Consider the following 21,115-nt stretch of genomic DNA (forward strand, 5'->3'; position numbering starts at 1 on the left):
TCTTTTATTTCGATGATGGTCCGCTGTGTTTGCTGCCGTTTTTGCCCTTGGTTTTCTTGGTCAATGCTCGAAACTTCTTCATGGCTCTCCTCTTGAGAAAAATCAAGCTCGATGGGTGCTCTGGAAACAATTGCGATATGATATCATCCATCGTTTTGACGCCCGTGGTGTCGCCTCTTGATCGAAATGCTGCTCGAAATAGGGTCAATGTCGTGAACCGGAAGTATTCATGGTCTGTTGCAGGCATCCAAACAGAGTCGAGCCTTTTCTGGAAGGGCACGTGCGTTGATGACAATACACTATCGTCCGATCTAGACGGCGATGACAAAGGCTGGATAGGCGCAGCCTTATCGTTGTCAGTGTTGTTGACATCGACGCTATCCTGTGGGATAAGAGGCCTCGCGGTAGATGGCACCACCTTTGGTTTAACGGCATGCCAGAGCTCTTTCACAGTCGGCAGATCCACATTTCGCAGTTCCAAAGAATGCTTGAGCTGAATGAAAAGAGTCCAGTCATCCGATTTCACAGGCCGTACCACTGTCTTCATTGACTGTTTGCAATCATTGTCGATCGACTGTGTGATACCATCCTTCGCAATCGTATCCTGGCTCTGCATCACATCCGGGTCACCCTCACCAACAATATTTTCTTCCTCGCAACAGGCGGAGTCTGACACTGAAGGCGTCTGCTTATCCCTAAAATACCGGTCGAAATATGCGTCGAACCACTCTGTATTCCCAACACGTCGGTACCCCTCCAGCAGCTGATTAAATGTGACCAGATCCGGTGGAACCATCTGCCCTGAAGACTGCATCACCCGGAGCAGCTTACGAGTCGTCGTTAGATCCATGCGTGAGCCCAGATACGCCTTCATCACCAGATTAAAAGTTCTAGTTGTCGGGATCAGCTTTTGCTTGAGCATATGTTCCGGAATCATGGCTGCAGCCTCGAGATCTCCTGCATTCCCATATCCGTTGAGCAGTCCGTGGAACGAGAAATGGTCAGGCTTGACGCCATCTTTCAGCATGCACGCCAAAGTCTTCTCGGCGACTCGAATGTGTCCCGCGGCAGCGGCGGTCGAGATGATGGCGTTGTAGATTGTGGAGTCCAATTGCCAGTCCGGGTGACGGGTTTGAACCAACTTGAAGAGGGTCAGGGCGGACTGGAGGTCAGATCGACGGCAGGCCGCATAGACAAGGCGGCGATAGGTGTGCAGATCAGGCACAAGGGATCCGCCGAGGGTATACAGAACCTCGAGATAGTCGGGGTAGTGGGAGGAACGACTGTGGTTGACCATGTAGCTGCAAAGTTGGTGGAAATCGATACCCTGTGGGGTCCATCCGCGTGCAGAGATGTGTATTGCAGCACTCTGCGCTCCAGTCAGATCGCCCTCGTAAATGCGCCACCTTAATAGATTAGAGTATTCCGCGACAAGTATGCTGTGCGGCGCTTGTTGCTCTGCCAATGACTGGGACGGGTCCAATGGTGATGTGTCCTGCGATCTGGAGCGCTGGATGGTAATGGTATCCCATTGATCAATGGCATGCTCATGATGCGCCTTGTCTGTGAAAGCGTGTGCCGATTGCAGGAGATGCAGGCGGATTTGATCCAGTCTTGGTTCCATGCCGTGTGCGAGCGTCATGTCCAAAACCCGGGCGGCCTCACCAAAATGACTTGACAACAATAGGCGTTGCAACAATGGAGTCAATGTTTCCACGTCCTGAGTCTTGACCAGTAATCCTGTGACCATCCTTGAAAATACCAGCACACTGTCTTCCTCAGGATATCTCGCAAAGACCTCCATTACCCGTGAAACGTCCGTGAGCCTTGGTGGTTTGGGGCGAGCTGCAAACTGTACAATTGCACGTTGTGCTGTAGTTCCCGGGTGCAGCATGGATTTGAATTGGCATAAGAAGAGCCTCCTGTAAAGACTATGTACAAACGATGTCGCGCTTCCGTCCTCGCTGCTGAAAATAGGTAGTTGATCCAGAAAGGCGATCCCGTCCGGTATCATCTGATTCGCCCCAAATGCATCAACTACGGTCCAGAGAACCTTTTTGTGCTCAAGCGTCCCTTGTCCCACCATATCAGTAACATCCTGATATAGTCGTATCGACTCTGGCAGTGCGCCCACCATAATATGCGCCTGCAAAACCACCTCGTACATCTTCCGCGTCAGATTCACTCCCACAGCTTGCAAATCCATGTACAGTCTCAGAATACGGGTTGCTGCCAGAGATGAATTGTGAGATTGGCGGAGAATTTGCAAGAGCCTGGCGTAATCCTGCCTTGAAAGCAGGTCGTCGTCCATGTTTGTTTTCATGGAAAGGTACATGTATTCGCTCCATATCGTCTCGATGGCGTTCCTGTGTTCAATTGGAAGCATAGGTTTCCGATTTCCCTTAATCTTTTTGAGCGAGCGAAACAATGGTGGCAGCTCGTGGTCCCCGACCGGTATCCTACTCATTGATGCACTAAACTCTGATATTTCCATGGCTGAGAGGACTGAAGAATGCGCTGGGATGTCATCTGATGTGGTGCTTGGCTTTGTAGATGATGACCGCTGCTCATGCTGGCTGATTACTGGTCCTTGAGTCGTCATGCTGGCCCTCGACACATCTACAGTACTATAAGTAGAGGCCGTAGTGTTCGGTAGACGCTTCGCTAGGCTTGACTGCATCCTCCTTTGTCCCGAAAAAATGATTCTGGTCCATCGGTCCATGTATGCAGCGAGCTCTGGATCGTAGCTTGAGTGTTGCGACCGCCTGGAAGACAATAACCGAGAATGATGATGTCGCGTCGCTATGTGACCTTGATCAATTGGCGAGGATCTGTGGAAACGGTGGTGATGATTATGTAGAGCTGATCTATGTTGCACGCTAGGTGGTTGTTGCTGAGTATGTTGACGATAACATTGGCTGGATGGCGACTTTACACGGGTCGGATGTCTGTGTGATGGTGATATATTGCTTGTAAATCCACAGGATATTGACGAGAAGACATGCCGAGCAGCCGCGGAAGACGTTGCTGTGGTGGAAAGCGGATGGTCCTGAGTCGACCTCTGAGGGGCCATCCCCAAAATCGTCCTGTAGACCTCGCCCCTCCTCCGAAGCATAACAAAACTAAAGAGTGATGAGAAGATAAGAATGACATCAGGATCTGTTTTTTGGCCAAAAAAATTCAGATTCCCAGCACATGACCAAACGCAAAGAAACAGCGCGAATACATACCTGTAACTGCGAGCTAGCTCACGTTGGCGACACTGGTGGTGAGACGTGTAAAAGCGGTGTTCCTAAGGAGTTCCTGATTATGATGAAGAGGGCATTGTAGTCATGTGCCGAGGTTCGTGCTGTTGGCGTCCTTAAGATAGTTGCAGTGCGATTTCCAAGAGTTGCCGAGGTGGTGAGTAGGAGAATAGGTGTAAAATAAATATACGGTATAGAGTGGAGAGTGGTGATGAAGGATAAGAGTGCTGTATGTGCCTGAGGTAGGTCCAGCGGCATCCGCGGGAGATCTCCTTTGTCTTTTCGGACAAAATATGGTGCCTGTCTCCATGTGGCTTACAACCGAGGGGCTCAAAACAAACCAAGTTCAAAGAAAAAATGGTGGCAAAAAGTAGCGGTCTTCAATGCCCATTTTTGGACGCCTCCATCCCTCGCGTTTTGCGAGCTTATTTTTTACCCACACACTTGCACCTTCTTCGCCTTTTTGAGCAGTAGCCAACGCTCGACCATGTCCGCACTGCTCACACTCTCAAGATATATTCGCACTCGACCATAACCGCCTTCACCCCCTCAAGTGCATCCTCAGCAAGTTGATTTCACTCGCCCTGTATCTCTGGTCTCTAAAATGGCCCTCCATAATCGAGAAACCGCACAAGACAAAAAAGGAATACAAGGCAGGCACAGACCAAGATGGCAAGGAGATCCCTCCATCATCAGTATACTACTGCTCTTTCACATCTTCGCGAGCACTACCAAAACTTTGTGCAAGAGAATCTCATGGTCCTGGTCTATCAACACTCTTTTAAACCAAAGGCTGCCATCCCTGAAGAAGTGAGGGTCCAGCTCAAGGGTAAGAAGCATATCAAGCCATCACCCAGGGCGCCTTCACCGCGCCATATCCCGAAGCTAGTCAAGATAGACATACACCACATGATGAAGGAGATCATTGCCAGCAAATATCATCTTTTGAGTGGGATCATGGCCATATAGTCCATTGCTGGAGAGGTGCTGGAGATAATCAAGTCAAAGAAGGGAGTCCATCCATGGAGGTTGCGTGCAAGTAGCGAACTGCATGTTTTATCTAAATGTCGCTTTCTGTTGCTGCCAGATAGCAGGATACCTTGTAATTAAAATCAATGGTGCATACTCTATGGATATCTTTTTCATGAAGGCAACCCAATTGGATGCAAAGTGATCTTAAAGAACGACAAGATGTATTAATTCCTTGACAGGCTGATTGAAGTGGTCCTCCCTCGAATGAAAGAGTGGCCAGGCTTGCCAGAGTCTGCCGGTAATGCCACAGGCAATGTTGGGATGGGACTTCCATCTTCCGCCTTGTCGTTGTTCCCCGCGATTGAGTACAACTTTGACGTATATCTAAGGATGGCTGGATTCGATGTCGCGTTTGTAACGACGGTAAAAACCAACCTGGGGGCACAGTTGTTGTTAAACGGTTTCAATACGCCCTTTCAGCACAGACAGCATGACACACCAGCTGGCCGCTAAATAAAACTTGAAAAAAAAGCACTATTCCTAGCAAAGATATAGTTAAATGGATATGATATCCATGTGGGAAAGGACGCGCCTGGGAGCCCGGCTACCAAGCAAAAATGTGGTGTGGCTTAGAGTTGGATCTAAATAGTGTAGTTGCTAGACTAGCTCCCTCTTCCAGCTACCATCCCCTCTTCACGAACACATATTCTTTCATTCCAGCACCTGAGTCTGTCCCAATCCGACCGACTTGATCACCAATCATCCTTTTATTGCTTCCCTTCGAGCCACCACTCGTTTTTAGACCGGAAAAAGTATCGGACATTCAGTCTACAAAACAGGGATCAGTCCACGACCAGTCTTCCTTTCCTCGACTCAATTGCACCAAACAGACCCGTGGATACTACGCGACCGCAGCTGCTGCAATCGTACCCCAGCAGAGATCCCATCCAGTCCACACCAGTCAGGAGAAAATAACCACGATGCATATCGACGAAACCACACACGATGATCTCAAGGCCTACTTGGCTAAGGAGCTCGCTGAAATGTAAAAACCTTAGACCAGTTGGTCGCCCTTGCAATTGTATAATCATATCATGGCCTCATTGCTTACACACAATACTCCATCCCTGTATAGTGCGGATGCCGACCCTGGAATGCTGGCCGACTATGTCATCGCCCTGCTCAAGCATGACAAGGAAAAGGACGACCTGAGGGCCCTGTGCATCTCACAGCTCGAGGATTTTCTGCCAAAGCGTATGCTATTCCTTGCTATGATCTGGTGCTGTTTCTTACTGATATTTGCCGACGTTTAGTCTAACAAGTTGCTTTGTAATCCATTTTGATTCTAGAAGCGGACGCCTTTGTAGACACGCTGTTTAAGGCCCTGGATACTAAATCCTATATGCAGAGTCATGATGCAAAAAGTCGCCATGAAGCAGACCCTACTCCGACTTCACCACCTTCGGCCCATCCAGCATCAGAACGCAATGCTGGCTTTGAGGACATTCCTACAGGGCCTGCGGCCGAACGCCATCGTGATGATGGTTCGTCTCATGGACATATGGAGAAGCATCGCCGTGGAGACAGTGACGGCTCTGACGACGAAGATCGGAGTTACAAACACGCTCGTCGAGATGATGACCGAGATCACCGTCGTCGGGACTATAGCCCTTCCCGTCCTAGTGATGACGACCGCCATGGCTCAAGACGTAGAGGGTCAGCCGACCATGGAAACGGAGCCCCGGATCACGGTTACGAGCGGCGTGGAGATCGTCATACAAGACAGCAAGGTCTTACGACCGCTGGATTTAACAACCGGAACAACGTCAATAATTTTAACAACAACAGCATGGGCAGCAACCAGAATGCTTTCGATAATAATGGCGTGGATCGTGGCCAATGGAATGGTCCTCAGCAGAACCGGGGTCGGTTTGAGGGCAGTCAACGAGGCGGGTTTCAAGATCAGCGAGGAAACAGTGACGCGTGGCGCGGGGGATCTAACATGAGAGGAGGTCGTGGCGGCATGCACGATACAGGCTCTGGATTCGGACAGGACAGACCTAAACGTCAGAGGTGTCGCGACTATGATGGTTAGTGCTATGCTTTATTATCCTTTTGTCAATAGTTTGGATGCTAATGCTAAGAACATTTGTATTGACCAACTGCCTTTTTTTCTTTCTTTTTTTATTCTTATCGCATTAACAGAGAAGGGATATTGCATGCGTGGAGACTTGTGCCCATACGACCATGGTGTGGACAGGATTGTTGTTGATGATCTGCCAAGGTTTGACATGATGGGAGGGGCACCAGCCATGGGACCAAATGGTATGATGGGCATGGCGGGGGGCCGCCCTCCATTTTTCCCTGGTGGACCCACTGGAGGCATGATCCCTAATCCATCAGACGTGTACGACCCTGAAGCGGCCGCACTCTCAGCAAACGAGATAGGTCTCCCAAGGCAAGGAATCGAAGATATGGAGGGAGGACATCGTCGTGGCGGTCAGGAAATGGGTGGTCGAGGAGGCATGCGTGGTCGCGGCAGTCTCAGAGGAATGCGTGGTCGTGGTCGAAGCGGTGCCAGTCATCCTTATTCAGCTCCTGGACATTTTCCTGGAGCCGGACCTGGCACGGCAGGATCAAAGACTTCTCTGGTGGTTGAACATATACCCGACGAGCACAACACTATCGACAAGGTGAACGAGTTTTTCAAAAAGTTCGGAAGCCTAACTAACATTCAGGTCGATCAGAGTGCGCATAAGGCCTTGATCCAATACAGCACCCGCGAGGAGGCGGGCGCTGCCTATAACTCCCCAGACGTCATTTTCGGGAACCGATTCGTGAAGGTCTACTGGCAACCGGATGATTTGGACGCTTCTACGTTTGGTCGCCAGCCGAAGCCGACGGGACAGGTTCGACCTGAGAAGGGCCCAGGAGGCGGAGCGCCGCATCATGGCCATCCAGCTGTACCAAAGCCGCCGGTGTCGAGCGTTTTGATGACCCCGGAACGTGCAGCAGAGTTGGCAGCAGAGCGTGCAGCAGCGGCGGCCAAGCTACAAGAGAGCAAGAAGGCAATGCAGGAGATCCAGCGACAGAAGGAAGCACTGATTCAACGTCAGCAGGAGGAGCAAAAACTTCTGCTGCAAAAAATGTTTGCCAACAAGAACATGTCTCAGCAGGACAAGGATGAGATCCTGAAGGGGCTGAAGAATGTTGCGATTGAAGTCACGAAGGAGCCCGTGGATCCGCATGCGCAAGCACGCGCTGCAGCGGTAGCAGCAGAGGCCCAGAGACAAGCAGATCTCCAAAAGGAAGCTGAGAGGAGAGAGAGGGAACGACTGGATCGGGAGCTTGAGACCCTCAACACAGTCCCTGTGAAGGCTAGCGGAACAGGCGCGGACTCTGCTGCAACGACGATTCCTAGCTCAGGCACGAGCCCTGATGCTGTAGAGACCACTGCAGCGTTGAAAGCCAAGCTGGCGGCACTTCAGGCTCAGGTGAGTGATCTAAGCGAGTTTTATTTTCGGTAACGGTTGAGTTGAATTAGGACGAGATACTAATTTAGTGGGATTGCTATTACGTGATCCTTAATAGGCTGCTGCTTTGGGACTAGAAAGCCAAGGGGGATATGCAGGGCGTGGCCGTGGCGGTTATATTCCACGCGGCCGTGGTCGTGGAGCGCCAGTAAATATGTGGACTCGCGGAGGCGGGCGAGGTGGAGCCATGGGGTCACACAATCGCACATTCAGACTTGATAACCGGTCCACAAAGCTGTCCGTCAGTAATATCGACGAGGCCTCCAAAGGCGGGCTTAAAGAGCACTTCGAGGTATATTATCATTTCATTTTGCTCTGTGAGGAATGGAGTATGAAATTGAGTAGGAGCGTGATATTAACGGCGGATTTTCTTCGTTTTTACTGTAGTCCTATGGCGAACTCGAGTCGTTTACTCTTGGACCCGATGGCACCTCGGCCACTGTTCAGTACAAGATCCGAAAGGACGCAGAGACAGCGATGCAGCAAGGGTCGCAGGTACCTAATGCGACTACTTCTCTGAAGCTTGCATGGATCTCAGAGCCCCCAGCAGCACCAGTCCCGACAGCACCGGCATCTAAGACGTTAGCTCCACAAACAACGCCTACCCTCTCAGCAACAGGCCCTACTACGAATGCATCATCAGTGAGTGTAGCTGCGTACGAGAGCGAGGAGGATGAGGATGGCGAGCGATCTTGGAAGCGATAGATCTAGAGGCAACTTCTTCATAGCATCGACACACATTTTTCATTTTCCATTTTTTGTCAGTTTTCTTTTATTGTAATTATTTTTTTGCTGTGCTATTCATTATCGATCAAGTAAAAGCTCAAGATCGTTCTGCATCGGCACGGACGCACAGAATATCAGCGCTTTCATAGTCAGATTCATTCGACTTAAGGATTCATACGAGACTAACCACAAGCTATGGGCACCACACGCCATCAAACGCAAGTAATAATTGAACATTTCAGAGATACCCAGGGACATTTTGGATTGATCATGAGCGGCCACTGCAGTCTCCTTCGCAACAGAATCAAAAATGGGATTGCCAGTTTCCAAAGAACTCGTGTTCAAGATGCATATGCTTTTGGTTGAGAGGTCAGCCAGTGTGAAATACAAATAAACCACATGGGTTATGTTCTCGGTAAAGTGATTACTGTCATCACTCCTCTCGAACTAAAAAGCACAAGCATCTCGAACGGTCATTCTTCCTGTGATAAGAAAAAAGCGAGCGCCCCATCCTTGTCCTGGATTCTCCTGCGGATCCCATTTCTTTCCTTTGATAATTAAGTCCAATGAATATTCGCTTGAGTTCCTCTGAAAGTCCATTCTGCTCCTGAAGAAAAGAAAAAAAGCTGATGTCGATGGGTACAAAAAACCGAAAAAAACTTCGACTTTATTGAAAAGCGACCGACTGACACGAGCGTCGATAACCCTCCAATTATTGCTCGTAAGCAATAATTTAGGCAACGAGAGCGGAGGCAGTGGCAGACTCACTATACAGTTGAAAAAAAGATGAAGTAAGGAGTTAGTAAAAAAAAAGTGGAATTAAAAAACCTCTCTGGCATTTTCTTAAAGCAAACCAGAGGTCACTAAAAAAAACAATAAAAAAAAACTCCAAACTCCAACGCAATAGAAATGCCACTTACTACTTCCAGGTGGGAGGGAGCTGACCAGCGGTCTTGTAGTAGCGAGCAAGACGGTGGATACGCGACTCAATCAAAATGAGGCGGAACTTGCCATCGCAATCCTTGCGGTTGCGCTCCAAGTGCTTGCGGACGGCGACAGCCTTCTTAATCAAGTGGTAAAGATCCTCGGGGATCTCGGGGGCGAGACCGTTGGACTTCAAGATACGGAGAATCTTGTTACCGGTGACGTTCTTGACCTGGGCAATACCCTGGGAATCACGGAGGATAACACCGATCTGGGAGGGGGTCATACCCTTCTTGGCGAGCTTGAAGATCGAATCGCAGACATCCTCAGGCGAGGTCTTCAACCACGAAGGAGGAGAACGCTTGTAGGGGAGAGCGGAGCTCGAGATACCCTTACCACTGCTGTGCATGCGACCCATTTTGAATAATTCTGTTGATGAGAAATCGGAAAGGGGAGACGAGTCAGAGATGAGCCCAGAAAAGTCCTTCCCAATGCTTTGGTAGATGATGCTGTTGACAACTTGGATCTAAATCCTGTTCAGTCAGTAGATGCTGGCCCACTTTGAATGTTGTTTACAAAAAAGTCGGATTCTATAAAGAATCAATGATCCATGATGATAGTTCCAGTATGCGACCCTTTCGCTTTGTCCTGAAATTATCCAGTTATCGTTCCTTATCGAGTTCGTGTCCCAAAGACGAGTTCCGTCGCAGATGGTATGCGCTGAGTGAGTCGATCCCAGTGGTATGTATACCTTTGTGGAATGTGCGAGAGAGAAGGAAAAAGGTCAATCCCACCAGCGTCTACTTTTTGTTTACCCAGCAATCGTAAAAATTTTATTTGGCGTATTACGCAGGACCCTTAATTCAGTCGATTTATCACGTGCACTACCCATTATGTATCCTCCGACCTCACACGCCAACCTGAAACATCACATCGTCCTCCTCAAAGGCCTTGATATCGCTGGCAGAGTCCTCCAGCCTGGAGGTAGTGTCTTTGATCTTGGCTACCGAGTCCGATCCAATATCCGGCAGGTCGCCTTCACTGCCATTCTCAGAATTGTATCTGTTTCCGTTCGACTGCCTGTTGTATTGCCGCTGAGGCCTTGGTGGGTTACCGCAACGGTCCCGTCCATAGCTGACCTTGACGGTCTCATACGAGGGGTTGTGGCGAATATTTTCAACTGCCTTGACCGCTGACAAAATGTTGGTAAAGTTGACGAATCCGCAATTCTTCTCCTTCAACAGGTTCACGAGCTCGATCTCGCCAAACTCGGCAAAGTCCTGTCGCAGCCTGTCCTCTGTAAACGATTCGTTAATCGATCCCAGGTAAACATTACGTGTGGCACCTCTTTGCGCTGCTTCAATGACTTGATGCGGAAGTGCATGCGCATTCTGGCCCCAGCCGACCTTCAATGTGCGTCCGTTGAGTACGAGTCCTTGAGTCGCGATGTTGTAAAAGTTGGTAGCCGCCTGGGGATCCAAGAAGCTGACAAAGGCGATGTGCTTCTGTGGAAGATAGCGGATATTACTGAGAATGCCGCCACGAATGATGTTGCAGAGCTCCTCGCATGTTGTCTCGTCACTAATGTTGCCAAGATAGATCGTCCGGTTGCCCTCTGCCGTCAATGCTCCACCGGTAACTCCCATCATCGAGTTGGCTCCATTGGGACCAGATCCCATACCACCCATGCGACCACCTGCTGAAAACCCGTCAAAGGTTGGATTGAATGGCATCGATGATCCGTAGCCCGCGAATCCAGGTGTACCAAACGTAAAGTTATTGGGCATTCCGCCAGAGACTCCTACTGTACTATTCTTGGCACATCGGTCCTTGCCATAGTTGACGCGGCGTCCAGCGTATCGAGGATCGTGAGGTAAGGCCGAGACCGCCTTCATGGCATTACCGATGCTTGTAAAGTGCACAAAGGCAATGTTCTTCTCCCGCAAGATCTTGACGGTATCAATTTGCCCAAACTCGGAAAAGTCCTCGCGCAATCCCTGTTCCGTGACCGAGTCGTCAATGCCGCCCAAAAAGACGTTTCTGGTAGCCCCCTGCTGAACAGCTTGAAGAACCAGAGGAGGCACCTGCGATGGTTTACCCCAGCCGACCTTGAGATCACGTCCTCCAATGTTGAACTTGTGCGAGTTGGCCACGCGATGGAAGACTGCAGCAGCATTCGTGTCGACAAAAGAAACAAAGGCGCAGTTCTTTTCGGGCAGAAGTCGAGCGCTCTCCACAAGACCGCTCCTGACCAGGTTCAAAACCTCCTCGATTGAGCTCTCCGGTGGAACATTGCCGATATAAACGGTGCGGCCAGCAGGTGCTCCCATTCCTGCATTGGCTTGGAAAGAGCCTTGAAAGGGGACGTTCCCAAAGGGGCTCATCGAAGCAGGCGCCTGATATGGCTGAAAGGGCGTAGGCATGGCCATGGCCATGGACATGGATGGATCGGCGCCATAATGGTTTCCATATGAGTTGCCGCCGGGCATCTGGCCATAGCCAACCATCGCCATAGGATTTGCACCATATCCACCTCCGTACAAATCGCCCGAGGAACCGCTCATACTGCCGTGGTTCGAGTAAGTATTGCCCATGTTATAGCCCTGGGCGACACGAGGCTTCTTGAAGGCATCATGGCTCTGAGCGTAATCGTTGCTTCGCTTCATGTCGTTGTGGTTGGTGGAGAGAAGCAACTAAGAAAAGATTGCGGAAAAGAATATAATAGGGCCCTCTTGTGTGCAAAAGCCGCGACTGAAAGGAAGCTGAAGTGACGAACGAACGAACAAACGAACGGGCGAAACTGGCGAACGGAAAGGATACTAGAAGTAATGGCAGTTGCAGCGGCAGCAATGAAAAGAATACAACGATAGAGAGAAAGAAAAAGAAGACAAAGAAAGTTGATCGCAATGTAAATACAACGAGCAGAAGACGAAGACACAGCCAACAAATCTCAAGAAGTGGGTGAGCAGTTCAAGATATAGAAAAGGCCCAGATAGAACATCCACAGGAGGGTGCCATGACCCACCCCACTGCAATTGAATCCGGGTGCATTGTGGGCGTTAAAGCAGATCTGAGGACAGAGGTATCAGTCGGAAGGACAAGTTGATCGCACCGAGGGGGCAGCGCGAAGACGAAGAAGGGGAGCAGCAAGTAGATAAATCGAATCAAAAAATAGAACAAGAAGAAGAGATAAAACGAACGTACGTTTGACAAACGAGAAGAAAATTGTAAATAGCAGAAGCAGGATTTCAACCGAGTGAGAGAGGGATGAGTATCGACAAAGAGATGAAAGATGAGAGGGTGTGTGCGGATGAAGCAGAGGAGATCCGGATTGTCAAGGGTGGAGGTGTAGGAGGGATGGATCTGAGGAACGATGAAAAGAGCTGTGTGAGAAAGGTGATGGTTTGGAAAAGAGAGAGAGAGACCAGTTCATTAAGGGTGTTGCCGCTCCAAAGATCACAAAATAGAGGTTTGGTGGCAACAGGATGGTGTTCCACACTTCTACCATTTCAACAACGACCCAACCATGCAACGGACGACGCGTCAGGGTGCGGCTAGGGACACCGCCTCTCCAAGAAACCCATCCCAAACGATAAAGACTATCACGCCATCATACCCGTTACTCAGGATGACATTGGTGGCCATGGTCAATCTCATTGTGGCATACGCAACCCTCACCTGGATTCCAACAAAGATGATCAAGCACGGCGACAGCGACGCCGCACAGGGCGCCAACATCAGCACTCTGCCATCACTCTCCTTGACGCTAGTCTCGCTCTTCCTCTTTCAGACACTTACAGGACTGGTTCAGGCTAAACTGCATTCTGCATACCAGACCACGGCAATGAACAACTCAGGCAAAGGCAGGAACCAGGCCTCATTGTCGCTCTTCGCAGCCTTCAACACCTCAGTATCCATTGGCGCTGTTGGAACGCTGCTCTGCCATGTATTCGCAGTACTATTCGGCGCAGGATTCGTCTAGTATGTTACGCATGAACACTGCTTGTATTGTACTTGAGTCTGGATCGTTTGTGGACAATTTTAAGGGATCTGACTTACATTCTCCACTCTATCCTCAGTCAGGCAATGGAAACAAGTCAATTGGCATGCTATTTATCACTGCTGACGTTTTACCCGGCCTCATTTGTTCTGGGCACAGACCTCAAGAGCTGGCTCAGGATTTACATACATACCAGGTACCTTTGTCTCAACTGCGATCTGCCCTATCCCTGATCGGTGAATAGCACCGTTTGCATCGTACTGTCACAGTTTTCACTAACTCGTCAACGGCCATTGGTCATCATGCATTCAACGTTTTAAATAGTCCGCAAACGTATACAGAGGCAGCACTTTATTGCCAGGGAATGATGGCTATTTTTGGCGCATGGTTGGGCTCGATTGTGATTCCTTTGGATTGGGACCGACCCTGGCAGGCATGGCCCGTTCCTTGTATCCTAGGCTCATTTCTGTTCTATTGCATTGGAACGGTTGTAGGGCTGGTGGCCAGCATCGTGATGCGCCATCGAGCAGCAAGGAGCGAGTTCGGGATTGGGGCTGATGTCAAGTCGAACATTAAGAAGGTCAAGAGTCAGTAATAGATAGGCGTACTCTTTCGGTGAAGTGAATGTCAAGCAGAGAGGCATGAGTAGGAACGACTTTAGGAAGAAAATAATGAGCGCTTCATATTAGATCGAATAGTTATGGTTATTAGCAATCTGAACAGCGATAAAGGACGAATGCCATGTGGTTTCTATGCTTTGTCAAGAGACGAGGGTGTGACCCCAGTGCTCTTCCCCCTTTTTGAAGGCACCACCTTGTCCTGGCAGTATGGCGATATCCTTTTGCTCTTTGGTAAACGTCCGTTTGGGCTGCTGCACCGAGCATGCGGCTGCAGCTTATAGTGCCCTTTGATTTAGATATTTGTTTGCATCCTCTCTTCCTTTGCTCTGACGAAGCGGGCTGCTCTCACTCCTCTCTCTTCGTGGCTCTCTCCCCATTGGCCGTAACATTCTTCCATCAGCATCATAGTAGGCACCATCTTACTTCAACTCCTTCTCTTCCTCTCACTCCTTATCCGATCCTTATCTATCCAGCTCTTGCTCATTCTCCCATCCAATTTCAACTGAAGAGCTACATAGCCTCATCAACAACGTATCACATCAGCCCCAGACCAACCTCATCTCACTCTCAACTTTACCGTCCCGCTCTATCATCCCGCCCGTCATCTTCTCGTCCGTACTACCAAGACAAATCCAGCTTCCGACCTCATCGTTAGCTCTTTCAGGATTCCGACACGACCCTGTCATCTTTTACCTCTCAGGAACCAGGAACGCGTACCTGACGATCGCACAACGTGGCATTTTGAATCGCCCAAAAAAAGTGAAGCCAACCCCCGGGGGGCAGTAACGTGGACGGACGGGTGACTTTTCTTTGCCACGAACGCAGGACGAGCGTCAACAAGGAGGCCTACAGCGATCCCTTAGTCGCAGCATCACCCTTCTCAGCTTCGGAAAGCCTCGTCCATATCAGCTTAAACCATGAGCAAGGGAGGCAATATCAAGGTGGTGGTCCGCTGCCGGCCGCTGAATAGTCGTGGTATGTCACTTGGGAACCTCGCTTGGATGTTCTACCAGCCATCATCAGTAAGAGTAACAGAAGATGGCTTCGCAAAGAGTTGCTAACACCTTCTCTATGCTTTGAACCTGTAGAAATCAGCAAAAAGGCGGAATGCATCATCCACATGGACGGCAATATGACGACCATCACCAAACCCGAGGGGCCTGAAGGCGGCGGAAGCATTACTAAGTCGTTCTCGTTCGATCACTCATATTGGTCCTTCGACAAGAAGGATCCCAACTATGCAGGACAGGAGCGGTTGTACGATGATCTGGGCGTAGAACTTCTAAACCACTCGTTCAATGGATACAACACTTGCATTGTGGCATGTAAGTTTGAAGAGACGCAGGAATGATTAACAGGGCGTCCAATTTAATATACGATGCCTACGAAAAGTTAAGATTCTTATTTCCTACGACTCTTAAAACTTGAATAGATGGACAAACTGGAAGCGGCAAATCGTATTCAATGGTGAGTTACTTTTCGACGATCAGGTGTAGAGAGTCAGGAATGTACGGAGAGGATCAACCATGTCAGACGGCAATGCGACTAACAGCTACCCTTCTTTCTTGAATCCGCTGTAGATGGGATACGGCGAAGATCGTGGCATTATACCCCTTTCCTGCTCAGAGCTTTTCCGGCGAATAGAGGCTAATAAGGATCCCACGTTGAGCTATAGAGTTGAGGTTTCATATATGGAAATCTATTGCGAGCGGGTCCGAGATCTGTTGAATCCAAAGAACAAGGGCCATCTCAAAGTGCGCGAACATCCGTCCCTGGGGCCTTATGTCGAAGACCTATCAAAGCTCATGGTCACGTCCTTTCAAGACATTGAGAATCTGATGGATGAAGGCAACAAGGTACGGGAAATGTTGGCTGTCTCTGTGTATTGAGGGATTGTACATGGCCTCTTAACTGACCAGCCTTGTCATTCAACTGTAGGCCCGAACGGTGGCGGCAACAAACATGAACGAGACTTCAAGTAGATCCCATGCAGTCTTCACCGTCCTACTCACTCAGAAGCGATACGATGTCGAGACAAAGCTGGAGACAGAAAAAGTGTCAAGGATTTGGTATGACCAACTCTTTCTGTACGCTTGACACTGCTGAATTTTTTTATTTAGATGTTTCTTGTTGACCAGCTTTCCCTTTCATGCCATTTAGTTTGGTGGATCTTGCAGGAAGTGAGCGAGCCAACTCTACAGGAGCAACGGGTGCACGACTGAAGGAAGGCGCCAACATCAACAAATCACTTACCACGCTAGGTAAGGTCATTTCAGCCCTAGCAGATGCATCGAGTGTACCTGCGCCGAAGAAAGGAGCCAAGAAGACGCCTGAAGTATTTGTACCATACCGCGATTCGGTAAGACATCGATATCCTATCTTATCAACGATGAGGCCTTATGATTGGTCGTTCCACGCTAGTTATTAATTTACTCCGAATGAACACAACTAGGTCTTGACATGGCTACTGAAGGATTGCCTTGGAGGAAATTCCAAAACGACCATGATTGCAGCACTATCACCGGCAGATGTCAATTACGACGAGACGCTTAGTACTCTGCGATATGCAGACCAGGCCAAGAGAATCAAGAATAAGGCCATCGTTAATGAGGATCCGAACGCCAAGCTTATCCGCGAACTCAAGGAAGAACTCCAAGAGCTGCGGTCAAAATTGGGTGTGAGCGATCCCCTACAGACAGGTTCAAATTTGGCTACCCCGAATGCACTGGTGACAATTGTGGATTTGCATGGCAATTCTAGAACGCTCACGAGAGAGCAGCTACAAGATGAGGTTCAGGCGTCGGAGAAGATCATGGCAGAACTGAACGAGACGTGGGAGGAGAAGCTGAGGAAGACGCAGGAAATCCAGCAGGAACGCGAGCGGACGCTGGAGGAACTTGGCATTTCGGTCGAAAAAGGGCACATTGGTGTGCATACTCCCAAAAAGATGCCCCATCTGGTGAACCTGAATGAGGACCCTTTGATGTCAGAATGCTTGGTGTACCAGCTCAAGTCTGGCAAGACGCATGTGGGAAAGCTGGGATCATCCACACCTGCTGATATCCGATTATCAGGTAGCAACATTCTGGATCAACACTGTTATTTCGAGAACAACAACTCAGTCGTCACAATATACCCCGGCAGCTCATCCATGACGATGGTGAACGGCCTACGGATTAGTAAACCGAAGCGACTTCGCTCAGGGTTTCGAGTCATCTTAGGCGATTACCACGTCTTTCGTTTCAATCACCCGGAAGAAGTTCGGAAAGAGAGGGATCAGCAACAACAAAATACTGCAGCGTCAAGCTCTGTCTCATCGCCTGCTTCCAAGATCCTACAGCCTGGTCATTCGAACAGCATGGAGGATGATCGGCCTGAGGATCGCCCTGACTCCCCAATCTCGTCGGCGTCGGTCATATCGGAGTTCGTCGACTGGAACTATGCGCGAAAAGAAGCTGTTATACATGCACATATGCTGTCGGAATCCAGTATTCATCAACTCAAGGATCAGGACCTGGACGTTCTTTTCGACAATATTGCCAGGGTCAGATACCAGCGAAAGGGTATGCGGCCCGAGAGTCGTGGAGGATCCTACTTTGATGACGACACTGAATCGAGATCATCAAGACTTTCGACAGTAGAGCGGTGGCATGGTGAGCACGCAGTGCTCGAAGAGGATGGACGAGAGAACCAGGTACCGCCATTAGAATCATCTGCGTTGGCTTTGAAGGAGAAACTTCGGATTGCAGAACAGGAGATGCAGCAGATGAATCAACAGCGACTGGAATACGAGGCTAAAATCCAGAACCTGTCCGCAGTGGAGGCTAAGTCAGACGAATTGTTGGCTGAAAAGACACTCATGGAGGAACGGCTGCGACAGGCCAAAGAAGATCTCATGGCACAGCTAGAGGAGCAGCGGGAGCAATTCGAGGAAAAAATGAAGCGCATGTCATTACTTAGCATGGCGAGTAGCAATCTCGACGAGACGAAGCTCAAGGGGAAATCTTTGCTACTATATACCGACCATGAGCTGGAGCTGATTCGCAAGACCATATCGCGTTGGAAGGAGTACAGAAAAATCCAAATGGCTGAAACCATTCTCACGAACGCGGTCCTGGTCAAGGAAGCCAACATCATTAGCCGTGAACTTTCTAAGCAGGTCGTATACCAGTTCACCATACTCGAGGCAGGACCTTTTGGGAATCCGGAATCACACTGGGAATCGAATTCGGGACTTTCACAATTCAACAGCGACGAAGATACGTCCCTTCAGACAATCAAGCGACCTTGCGTGGGTATTAAAGTCATCGATAATAAGCACAATTCAATCTATACCTGGTCGCTTGAGAAGCTCAAAGCCCGTCTACATCGAATGCGGAACCTATACAACTTCGTGGACCGACCTCAGTACCGAAAACATTTCAACATGGAGGATCCTTTTTACGAATCGCCAGCCCCCAGATTCACGTTTATTGGGAGTGCTTCGACATCCTTGATGTGTCTAGCCAAGCTGCAGTTCAAGCAATCGGTCGTACCCATCCTTTGCAGGATGACCGGACGAATACTGGGACGGGCCAGGATAGGAATCACGCCACTCAATCACAATCGCGCCAAGAGTCCGACCGCTATAGAAGCCCCAGCTACCCCACCACCTAATCAAACAGACGGACGCAGTCTACATCACGAAGCGAATGGAGACCAGGACCAGCTAGAGCAAGACCCAGCAGAAGCACCGGACCCAGTCAAAGTTGGCGACCAAGTCTTGTTTGAAATCTCACTCATCGATATTGAAGGGCTTTCTGAAAAGCAATATACCCATGTCCATGCTCAATTCAGACTATCTAACTTTTCAGGTGCAGGAAAAGACGCTTCTGGGTCATCTCAGACTGCGAGCATCCGCAACGATAAACTGTTTGCAACCGAGACTGTGAGCGGTTTCGATGACGGGCCCATCTTTTTTGGATTCTCGCAGACCCTATCAATGGTCGTCACTGAGTCCATTTTGGACGTGCTGCTACACGAATCGCTGCATTTTGAAGTGTTTGGAGAAGCAACAACTACGGCACTCGCTAGATGGGAAAAGTGGGACATGGACCAGGAGGAGGCCCAACAAGGTCCAGCACCCAGCAAACCTCTGGCGACAAATGGAAATGGTTCGCAGCGTAGCGGATGCAGAGCAACTGTACGAGGCGCTTCAGCCGCATCTCTTACGGAGCGCCGCTCAGAGGATGAGTTGATGACGGAGGAACAGCATGATGTCCTCGCGCATATTCAAGTATGCGAGCTGGCACCTACTGGCGAGTATGTACCTGTACAAGTGGTGTCGAACTCGACGGTTGACACGGGGTCCTTCCAGCTTCGACAGGGACTGCAGCGACGTATCGTTCTGAGAATGTCGCATACTTCTGGCCGTCAGTTTGTATGGAGTGGCGTCTCTGGGATTAAAATAGGACGAGTTCGACTCCTCGATAGTAAGGGCAGGATCACAGACTCGCCACCCAGAGAAGACATCTCGCTCAACATCGTACCAGGACAGAAGGTGGAGTACCCCACCGACGGCACTAGCCTACTGGTCGCTCAAGCTTCGTGGGACAGCACACTGCATGAGTCCCTGTTCTTGAACAGGGTGACGGCGTCGAATACGCGAGTTTTGTTGACATTAACCTGGTTTGTGGAGGCAGAGCGGTGTATGGATCCTTTGTGCTTCCAGATGGATATTACGGCTCAGATTCAAGACAGGGAGGCACGGGCCACATCTCATTCGCCTTACAGGCTTGTTCCCATGTTCCTGCAACAATCCAACACAAGAGTGCTTAAAAAAGCAAGCGGATTGTTCTTACTGACGTTGCGGCCGATTGTGGCCAAGAAGGCATCTGAGCTTTGGCGGATGAACACTGCCAGCAAGTATGTGAGAGGAGAGGAGTTCTTGGCTGGAGTTTGGAGACCTCGAGGAGTCTCGCTCCTGAACGAGTTCAAAACCACAAGGGAGGCGATCCAGAAGCGTGAGGAGGTTGAGAGGACGAGACATTGGCTACAGCTGTTGAAGGGGACTACGCAATCACGGCCGATATCAAAGGATGGAGACGAGTCATCAAAACTCGGCACGGAAGCAGGCAGTAACCAGGGGGCGGTTGATCATGAGCATAAGCTACTGCGGCGCATCCTTGACCTGTGGCTCTCCAAATCCATCTCGCTGGAAGAGGTATGATTGCGACTGCTTGGTTGTCTAAGCAAGACGTAGGCACTCTAATCTTTTTCATTTTACTTATAATGCAATCTACTGATATTTTCTTGATCCATAGGTGGTGCTCAGTCAGGATCCTCCATCGCTCGACATGGATAACCCAGAAGTGCTCAAACAACCTCGTCCTTCCCCTCAGCTGCAGTCTGAAGTGAAGATGGTGACCAAGAGGTAATCATCTGCGCATAGTGATTTGTTTTGCGCCTTCTGTCACTTGGAGTCGGCTTTCTAATTATCTTTATGCATTCCTATGCTTGATCAGTGACAATGTCTCGAAGAAAGGATATCTTTTCTACCCCGAAAATCGCGACGAGACGTGGGTCAAGTGCTGGTTCGTGATCCGTCGCCCTTACATGTACATCTACACCAATTCGACAGAGACGGACGAACTCGGAGTCGTTAATTTGACCCATGTTCGAGTTGACTACCAGAAGGACCTCGAAAACATGCTCAAGGTAAGGGATGCATTACATGCTTTCAATCTTCTTGATATCTTCGCCTTCTTTGCTAACGTACTAATCGATACTTTTTGCTCACCCTTGTTATGGACACCAAACAGCGGCAATATGTCTTTGCAATATACACATCAAGTAACGCGTATCTTATGCAAGCACCCAACCGCGACGAGATGTGCTCGTGGCTGAACCATCTGGACCAGTTCTTTGACCTCTCCCAGATTTCTTACGTAAAATGAAACATAGAAACATCCACTACCCAGTCCTCGCTTCTTGGTTAGAAGCAACTTTGAAGTAATTTGCCAATATCATCCCTCCTTCCCCGCCATATAAAAACGAATATATCATTTGTAACACCACTCATAAACGCCCGACAAAACAATAAAGCTATGTTCAAGT

At 49.5% G+C, this 21,115-nt stretch overlaps 7 protein-coding genes across 7 annotated transcripts; 4 read left to right on the forward strand and 3 right to left on the reverse strand.

Moving 5' to 3' along the window:
- Positions 1-4: 4 nt before the first annotated feature.
- On the reverse strand, positions 5-2,311 carry BC939DRAFT_475353 (uncharacterized protein; the record flags this gene model as incomplete). Its single annotated transcript, XM_051558491.1, has 2 exons — positions 5-1,852; positions 1,940-2,311. 2 exons carry the CDS (start codon positions 2,309-2,311, stop codon positions 5-7), a joined length of 2,220 nt encoding a protein of 739 aa, XP_051414308.1.
- Positions 2,312-3,694: 1,383 nt separating this feature from the next.
- Positions 3,695-4,694, forward strand: BC939DRAFT_513410 (uncharacterized protein). Its single transcript, XM_051561118.1, has 2 exons — positions 3,695-4,284; positions 4,396-4,694. The coding sequence occupies exon 1, from the start codon at positions 3,915-3,917 to the stop codon at positions 4,212-4,214; it is 300 nt and encodes a 99-aa protein (XP_051414309.1). The 5' UTR covers positions 3,695-3,914; the 3' UTR covers positions 4,215-4,284; positions 4,396-4,694.
- Positions 4,695-4,901: 207 nt separating this feature from the next.
- On the forward strand, positions 4,902-8,508 carry BC939DRAFT_445349 (uncharacterized protein). Its single transcript, XM_051554792.1, has 6 exons — positions 4,902-5,262; positions 5,353-5,471; positions 5,567-6,307; positions 6,423-7,711; positions 7,809-8,042; positions 8,138-8,508. The coding sequence occupies exons 1-6, from the start codon at positions 5,198-5,200 to the stop codon at positions 8,453-8,455; spliced, it is 2,766 nt and encodes a 921-aa protein (XP_051414310.1). The 5' UTR covers positions 4,902-5,197; the 3' UTR covers positions 8,456-8,508.
- Positions 8,509-9,209: 701 nt separating this feature from the next.
- BC939DRAFT_483592 (ribosomal S13/S15 N-terminal domain-containing protein) lies at positions 9,210-9,818 on the reverse strand (the record flags this gene model as incomplete). Its single annotated transcript, XM_051559195.1, has 2 exons — positions 9,210-9,243; positions 9,397-9,818. 2 exons carry the CDS (start codon positions 9,816-9,818, stop codon positions 9,210-9,212), a joined length of 456 nt encoding a protein of 151 aa, XP_051414311.1.
- Positions 9,819-10,308: 490 nt separating this feature from the next.
- Positions 10,309-11,730, reverse strand: BC939DRAFT_394871 (uncharacterized protein; the record flags this gene model as incomplete). Its single annotated transcript, XM_051552185.1, has 2 exons — positions 10,309-11,027; positions 11,097-11,730. The coding sequence occupies 2 exons, from the start codon at positions 11,728-11,730 to the stop codon at positions 10,309-10,311; spliced, it is 1,353 nt and encodes a 450-aa protein (XP_051414312.1).
- Positions 11,731-12,898: 1,168 nt separating this feature from the next.
- BC939DRAFT_445355 (GPI biosynthesis protein family Pig-F-domain-containing protein) lies at positions 12,899-14,143 on the forward strand. The gene is made up of 3 exons (XM_051554793.1): positions 12,899-13,381; positions 13,480-13,596; positions 13,725-14,143. Exons 1-3 carry the CDS (start codon positions 12,927-12,929, stop codon positions 13,993-13,995), a joined length of 843 nt encoding a protein of 280 aa, XP_051414313.1. The 5' UTR covers positions 12,899-12,926; the 3' UTR covers positions 13,996-14,143.
- Positions 14,144-14,806: 663 nt separating this feature from the next.
- On the forward strand, positions 14,807-21,046 carry BC939DRAFT_90673 (uncharacterized protein). Its single transcript, XM_051561984.1, has 10 exons — positions 14,807-14,995; positions 15,109-15,345; positions 15,453-15,487; positions 15,601-15,876; positions 15,959-16,089; positions 16,181-16,379; positions 16,473-20,222; positions 20,323-20,432; positions 20,524-20,716; positions 20,821-21,046. Exons 1-10 carry the CDS (start codon positions 14,938-14,940, stop codon positions 20,953-20,955), a joined length of 5,124 nt encoding a protein of 1,707 aa, XP_051414314.1. The 5' UTR covers positions 14,807-14,937; the 3' UTR covers positions 20,956-21,046.
- Positions 21,047-21,115: the final 69 nt, after the last annotated feature.

This window comes from Gamsiella multidivaricata (assembly GCF_025024155.1).
Source record: "Gamsiella multidivaricata strain RSA 2152 chromosome Unknown BC939scaffold_18, whole genome shotgun sequence".
Classification (NCBI taxonomy): domain Eukaryota; kingdom Fungi; phylum Mortierellomycota; class Mortierellomycetes; order Mortierellales; family Mortierellaceae; genus Gamsiella; species Gamsiella multidivaricata.

Bases quoted from the DNA above. Each gene is read 5' to 3' on its own strand.
- BC939DRAFT_445355 (XM_051554793.1), top strand. From the start codon at position 12,927: ATGCAACGGACGACGCGTCAGGGTGCGGCTAGGGACACCGCCTCTCCA. The intron at 13,382-13,479 runs GTATGTTACGCA...CTCTATCCTCAG, and splicing joins TTCGGCGCAGGATTCGTCTA to TCAGGCAATGGAAACAAGTC. The intron at 13,597-13,724 runs GTACCTTTGTCT...CGTTTTAAATAG, and splicing joins AGGATTTACATACATACCAG to TCCGCAAACGTATACAGAGG.
- BC939DRAFT_90673 (XM_051561984.1), top strand. From the start codon at position 14,938: ATGAGCAAGGGAGGCAATATCAAGGTGGTGGTCCGCTGCCGGCCGCTG. The intron at 14,996-15,108 runs GTATGTCACTTG...TTGAACCTGTAG, and splicing joins CCGGCCGCTGAATAGTCGTG to AAATCAGCAAAAAGGCGGAA. The intron at 15,877-15,958 runs GTACGGGAAATG...ATTCAACTGTAG, and splicing joins TGATGGATGAAGGCAACAAG to GCCCGAACGGTGGCGGCAAC.
- BC939DRAFT_513410 (XM_051561118.1), top strand. From the start codon at position 3,915: ATGGCAAGGAGATCCCTCCATCATCAGTATACTACTGCTCTTTCACAT.
- BC939DRAFT_445349 (XM_051554792.1), top strand. From the start codon at position 5,198: ATGCATATCGACGAAACCACACACGATGATCTCAAGGCCTACTTGGCT. The intron at 5,263-5,352 runs GTAAAAACCTTA...ATCCCTGTATAG, and splicing joins GCTAAGGAGCTCGCTGAAAT to TGCGGATGCCGACCCTGGAA. The intron at 5,472-5,566 runs GTATGCTATTCC...TTTTGATTCTAG, and splicing joins CGAGGATTTTCTGCCAAAGC to AAGCGGACGCCTTTGTAGAC.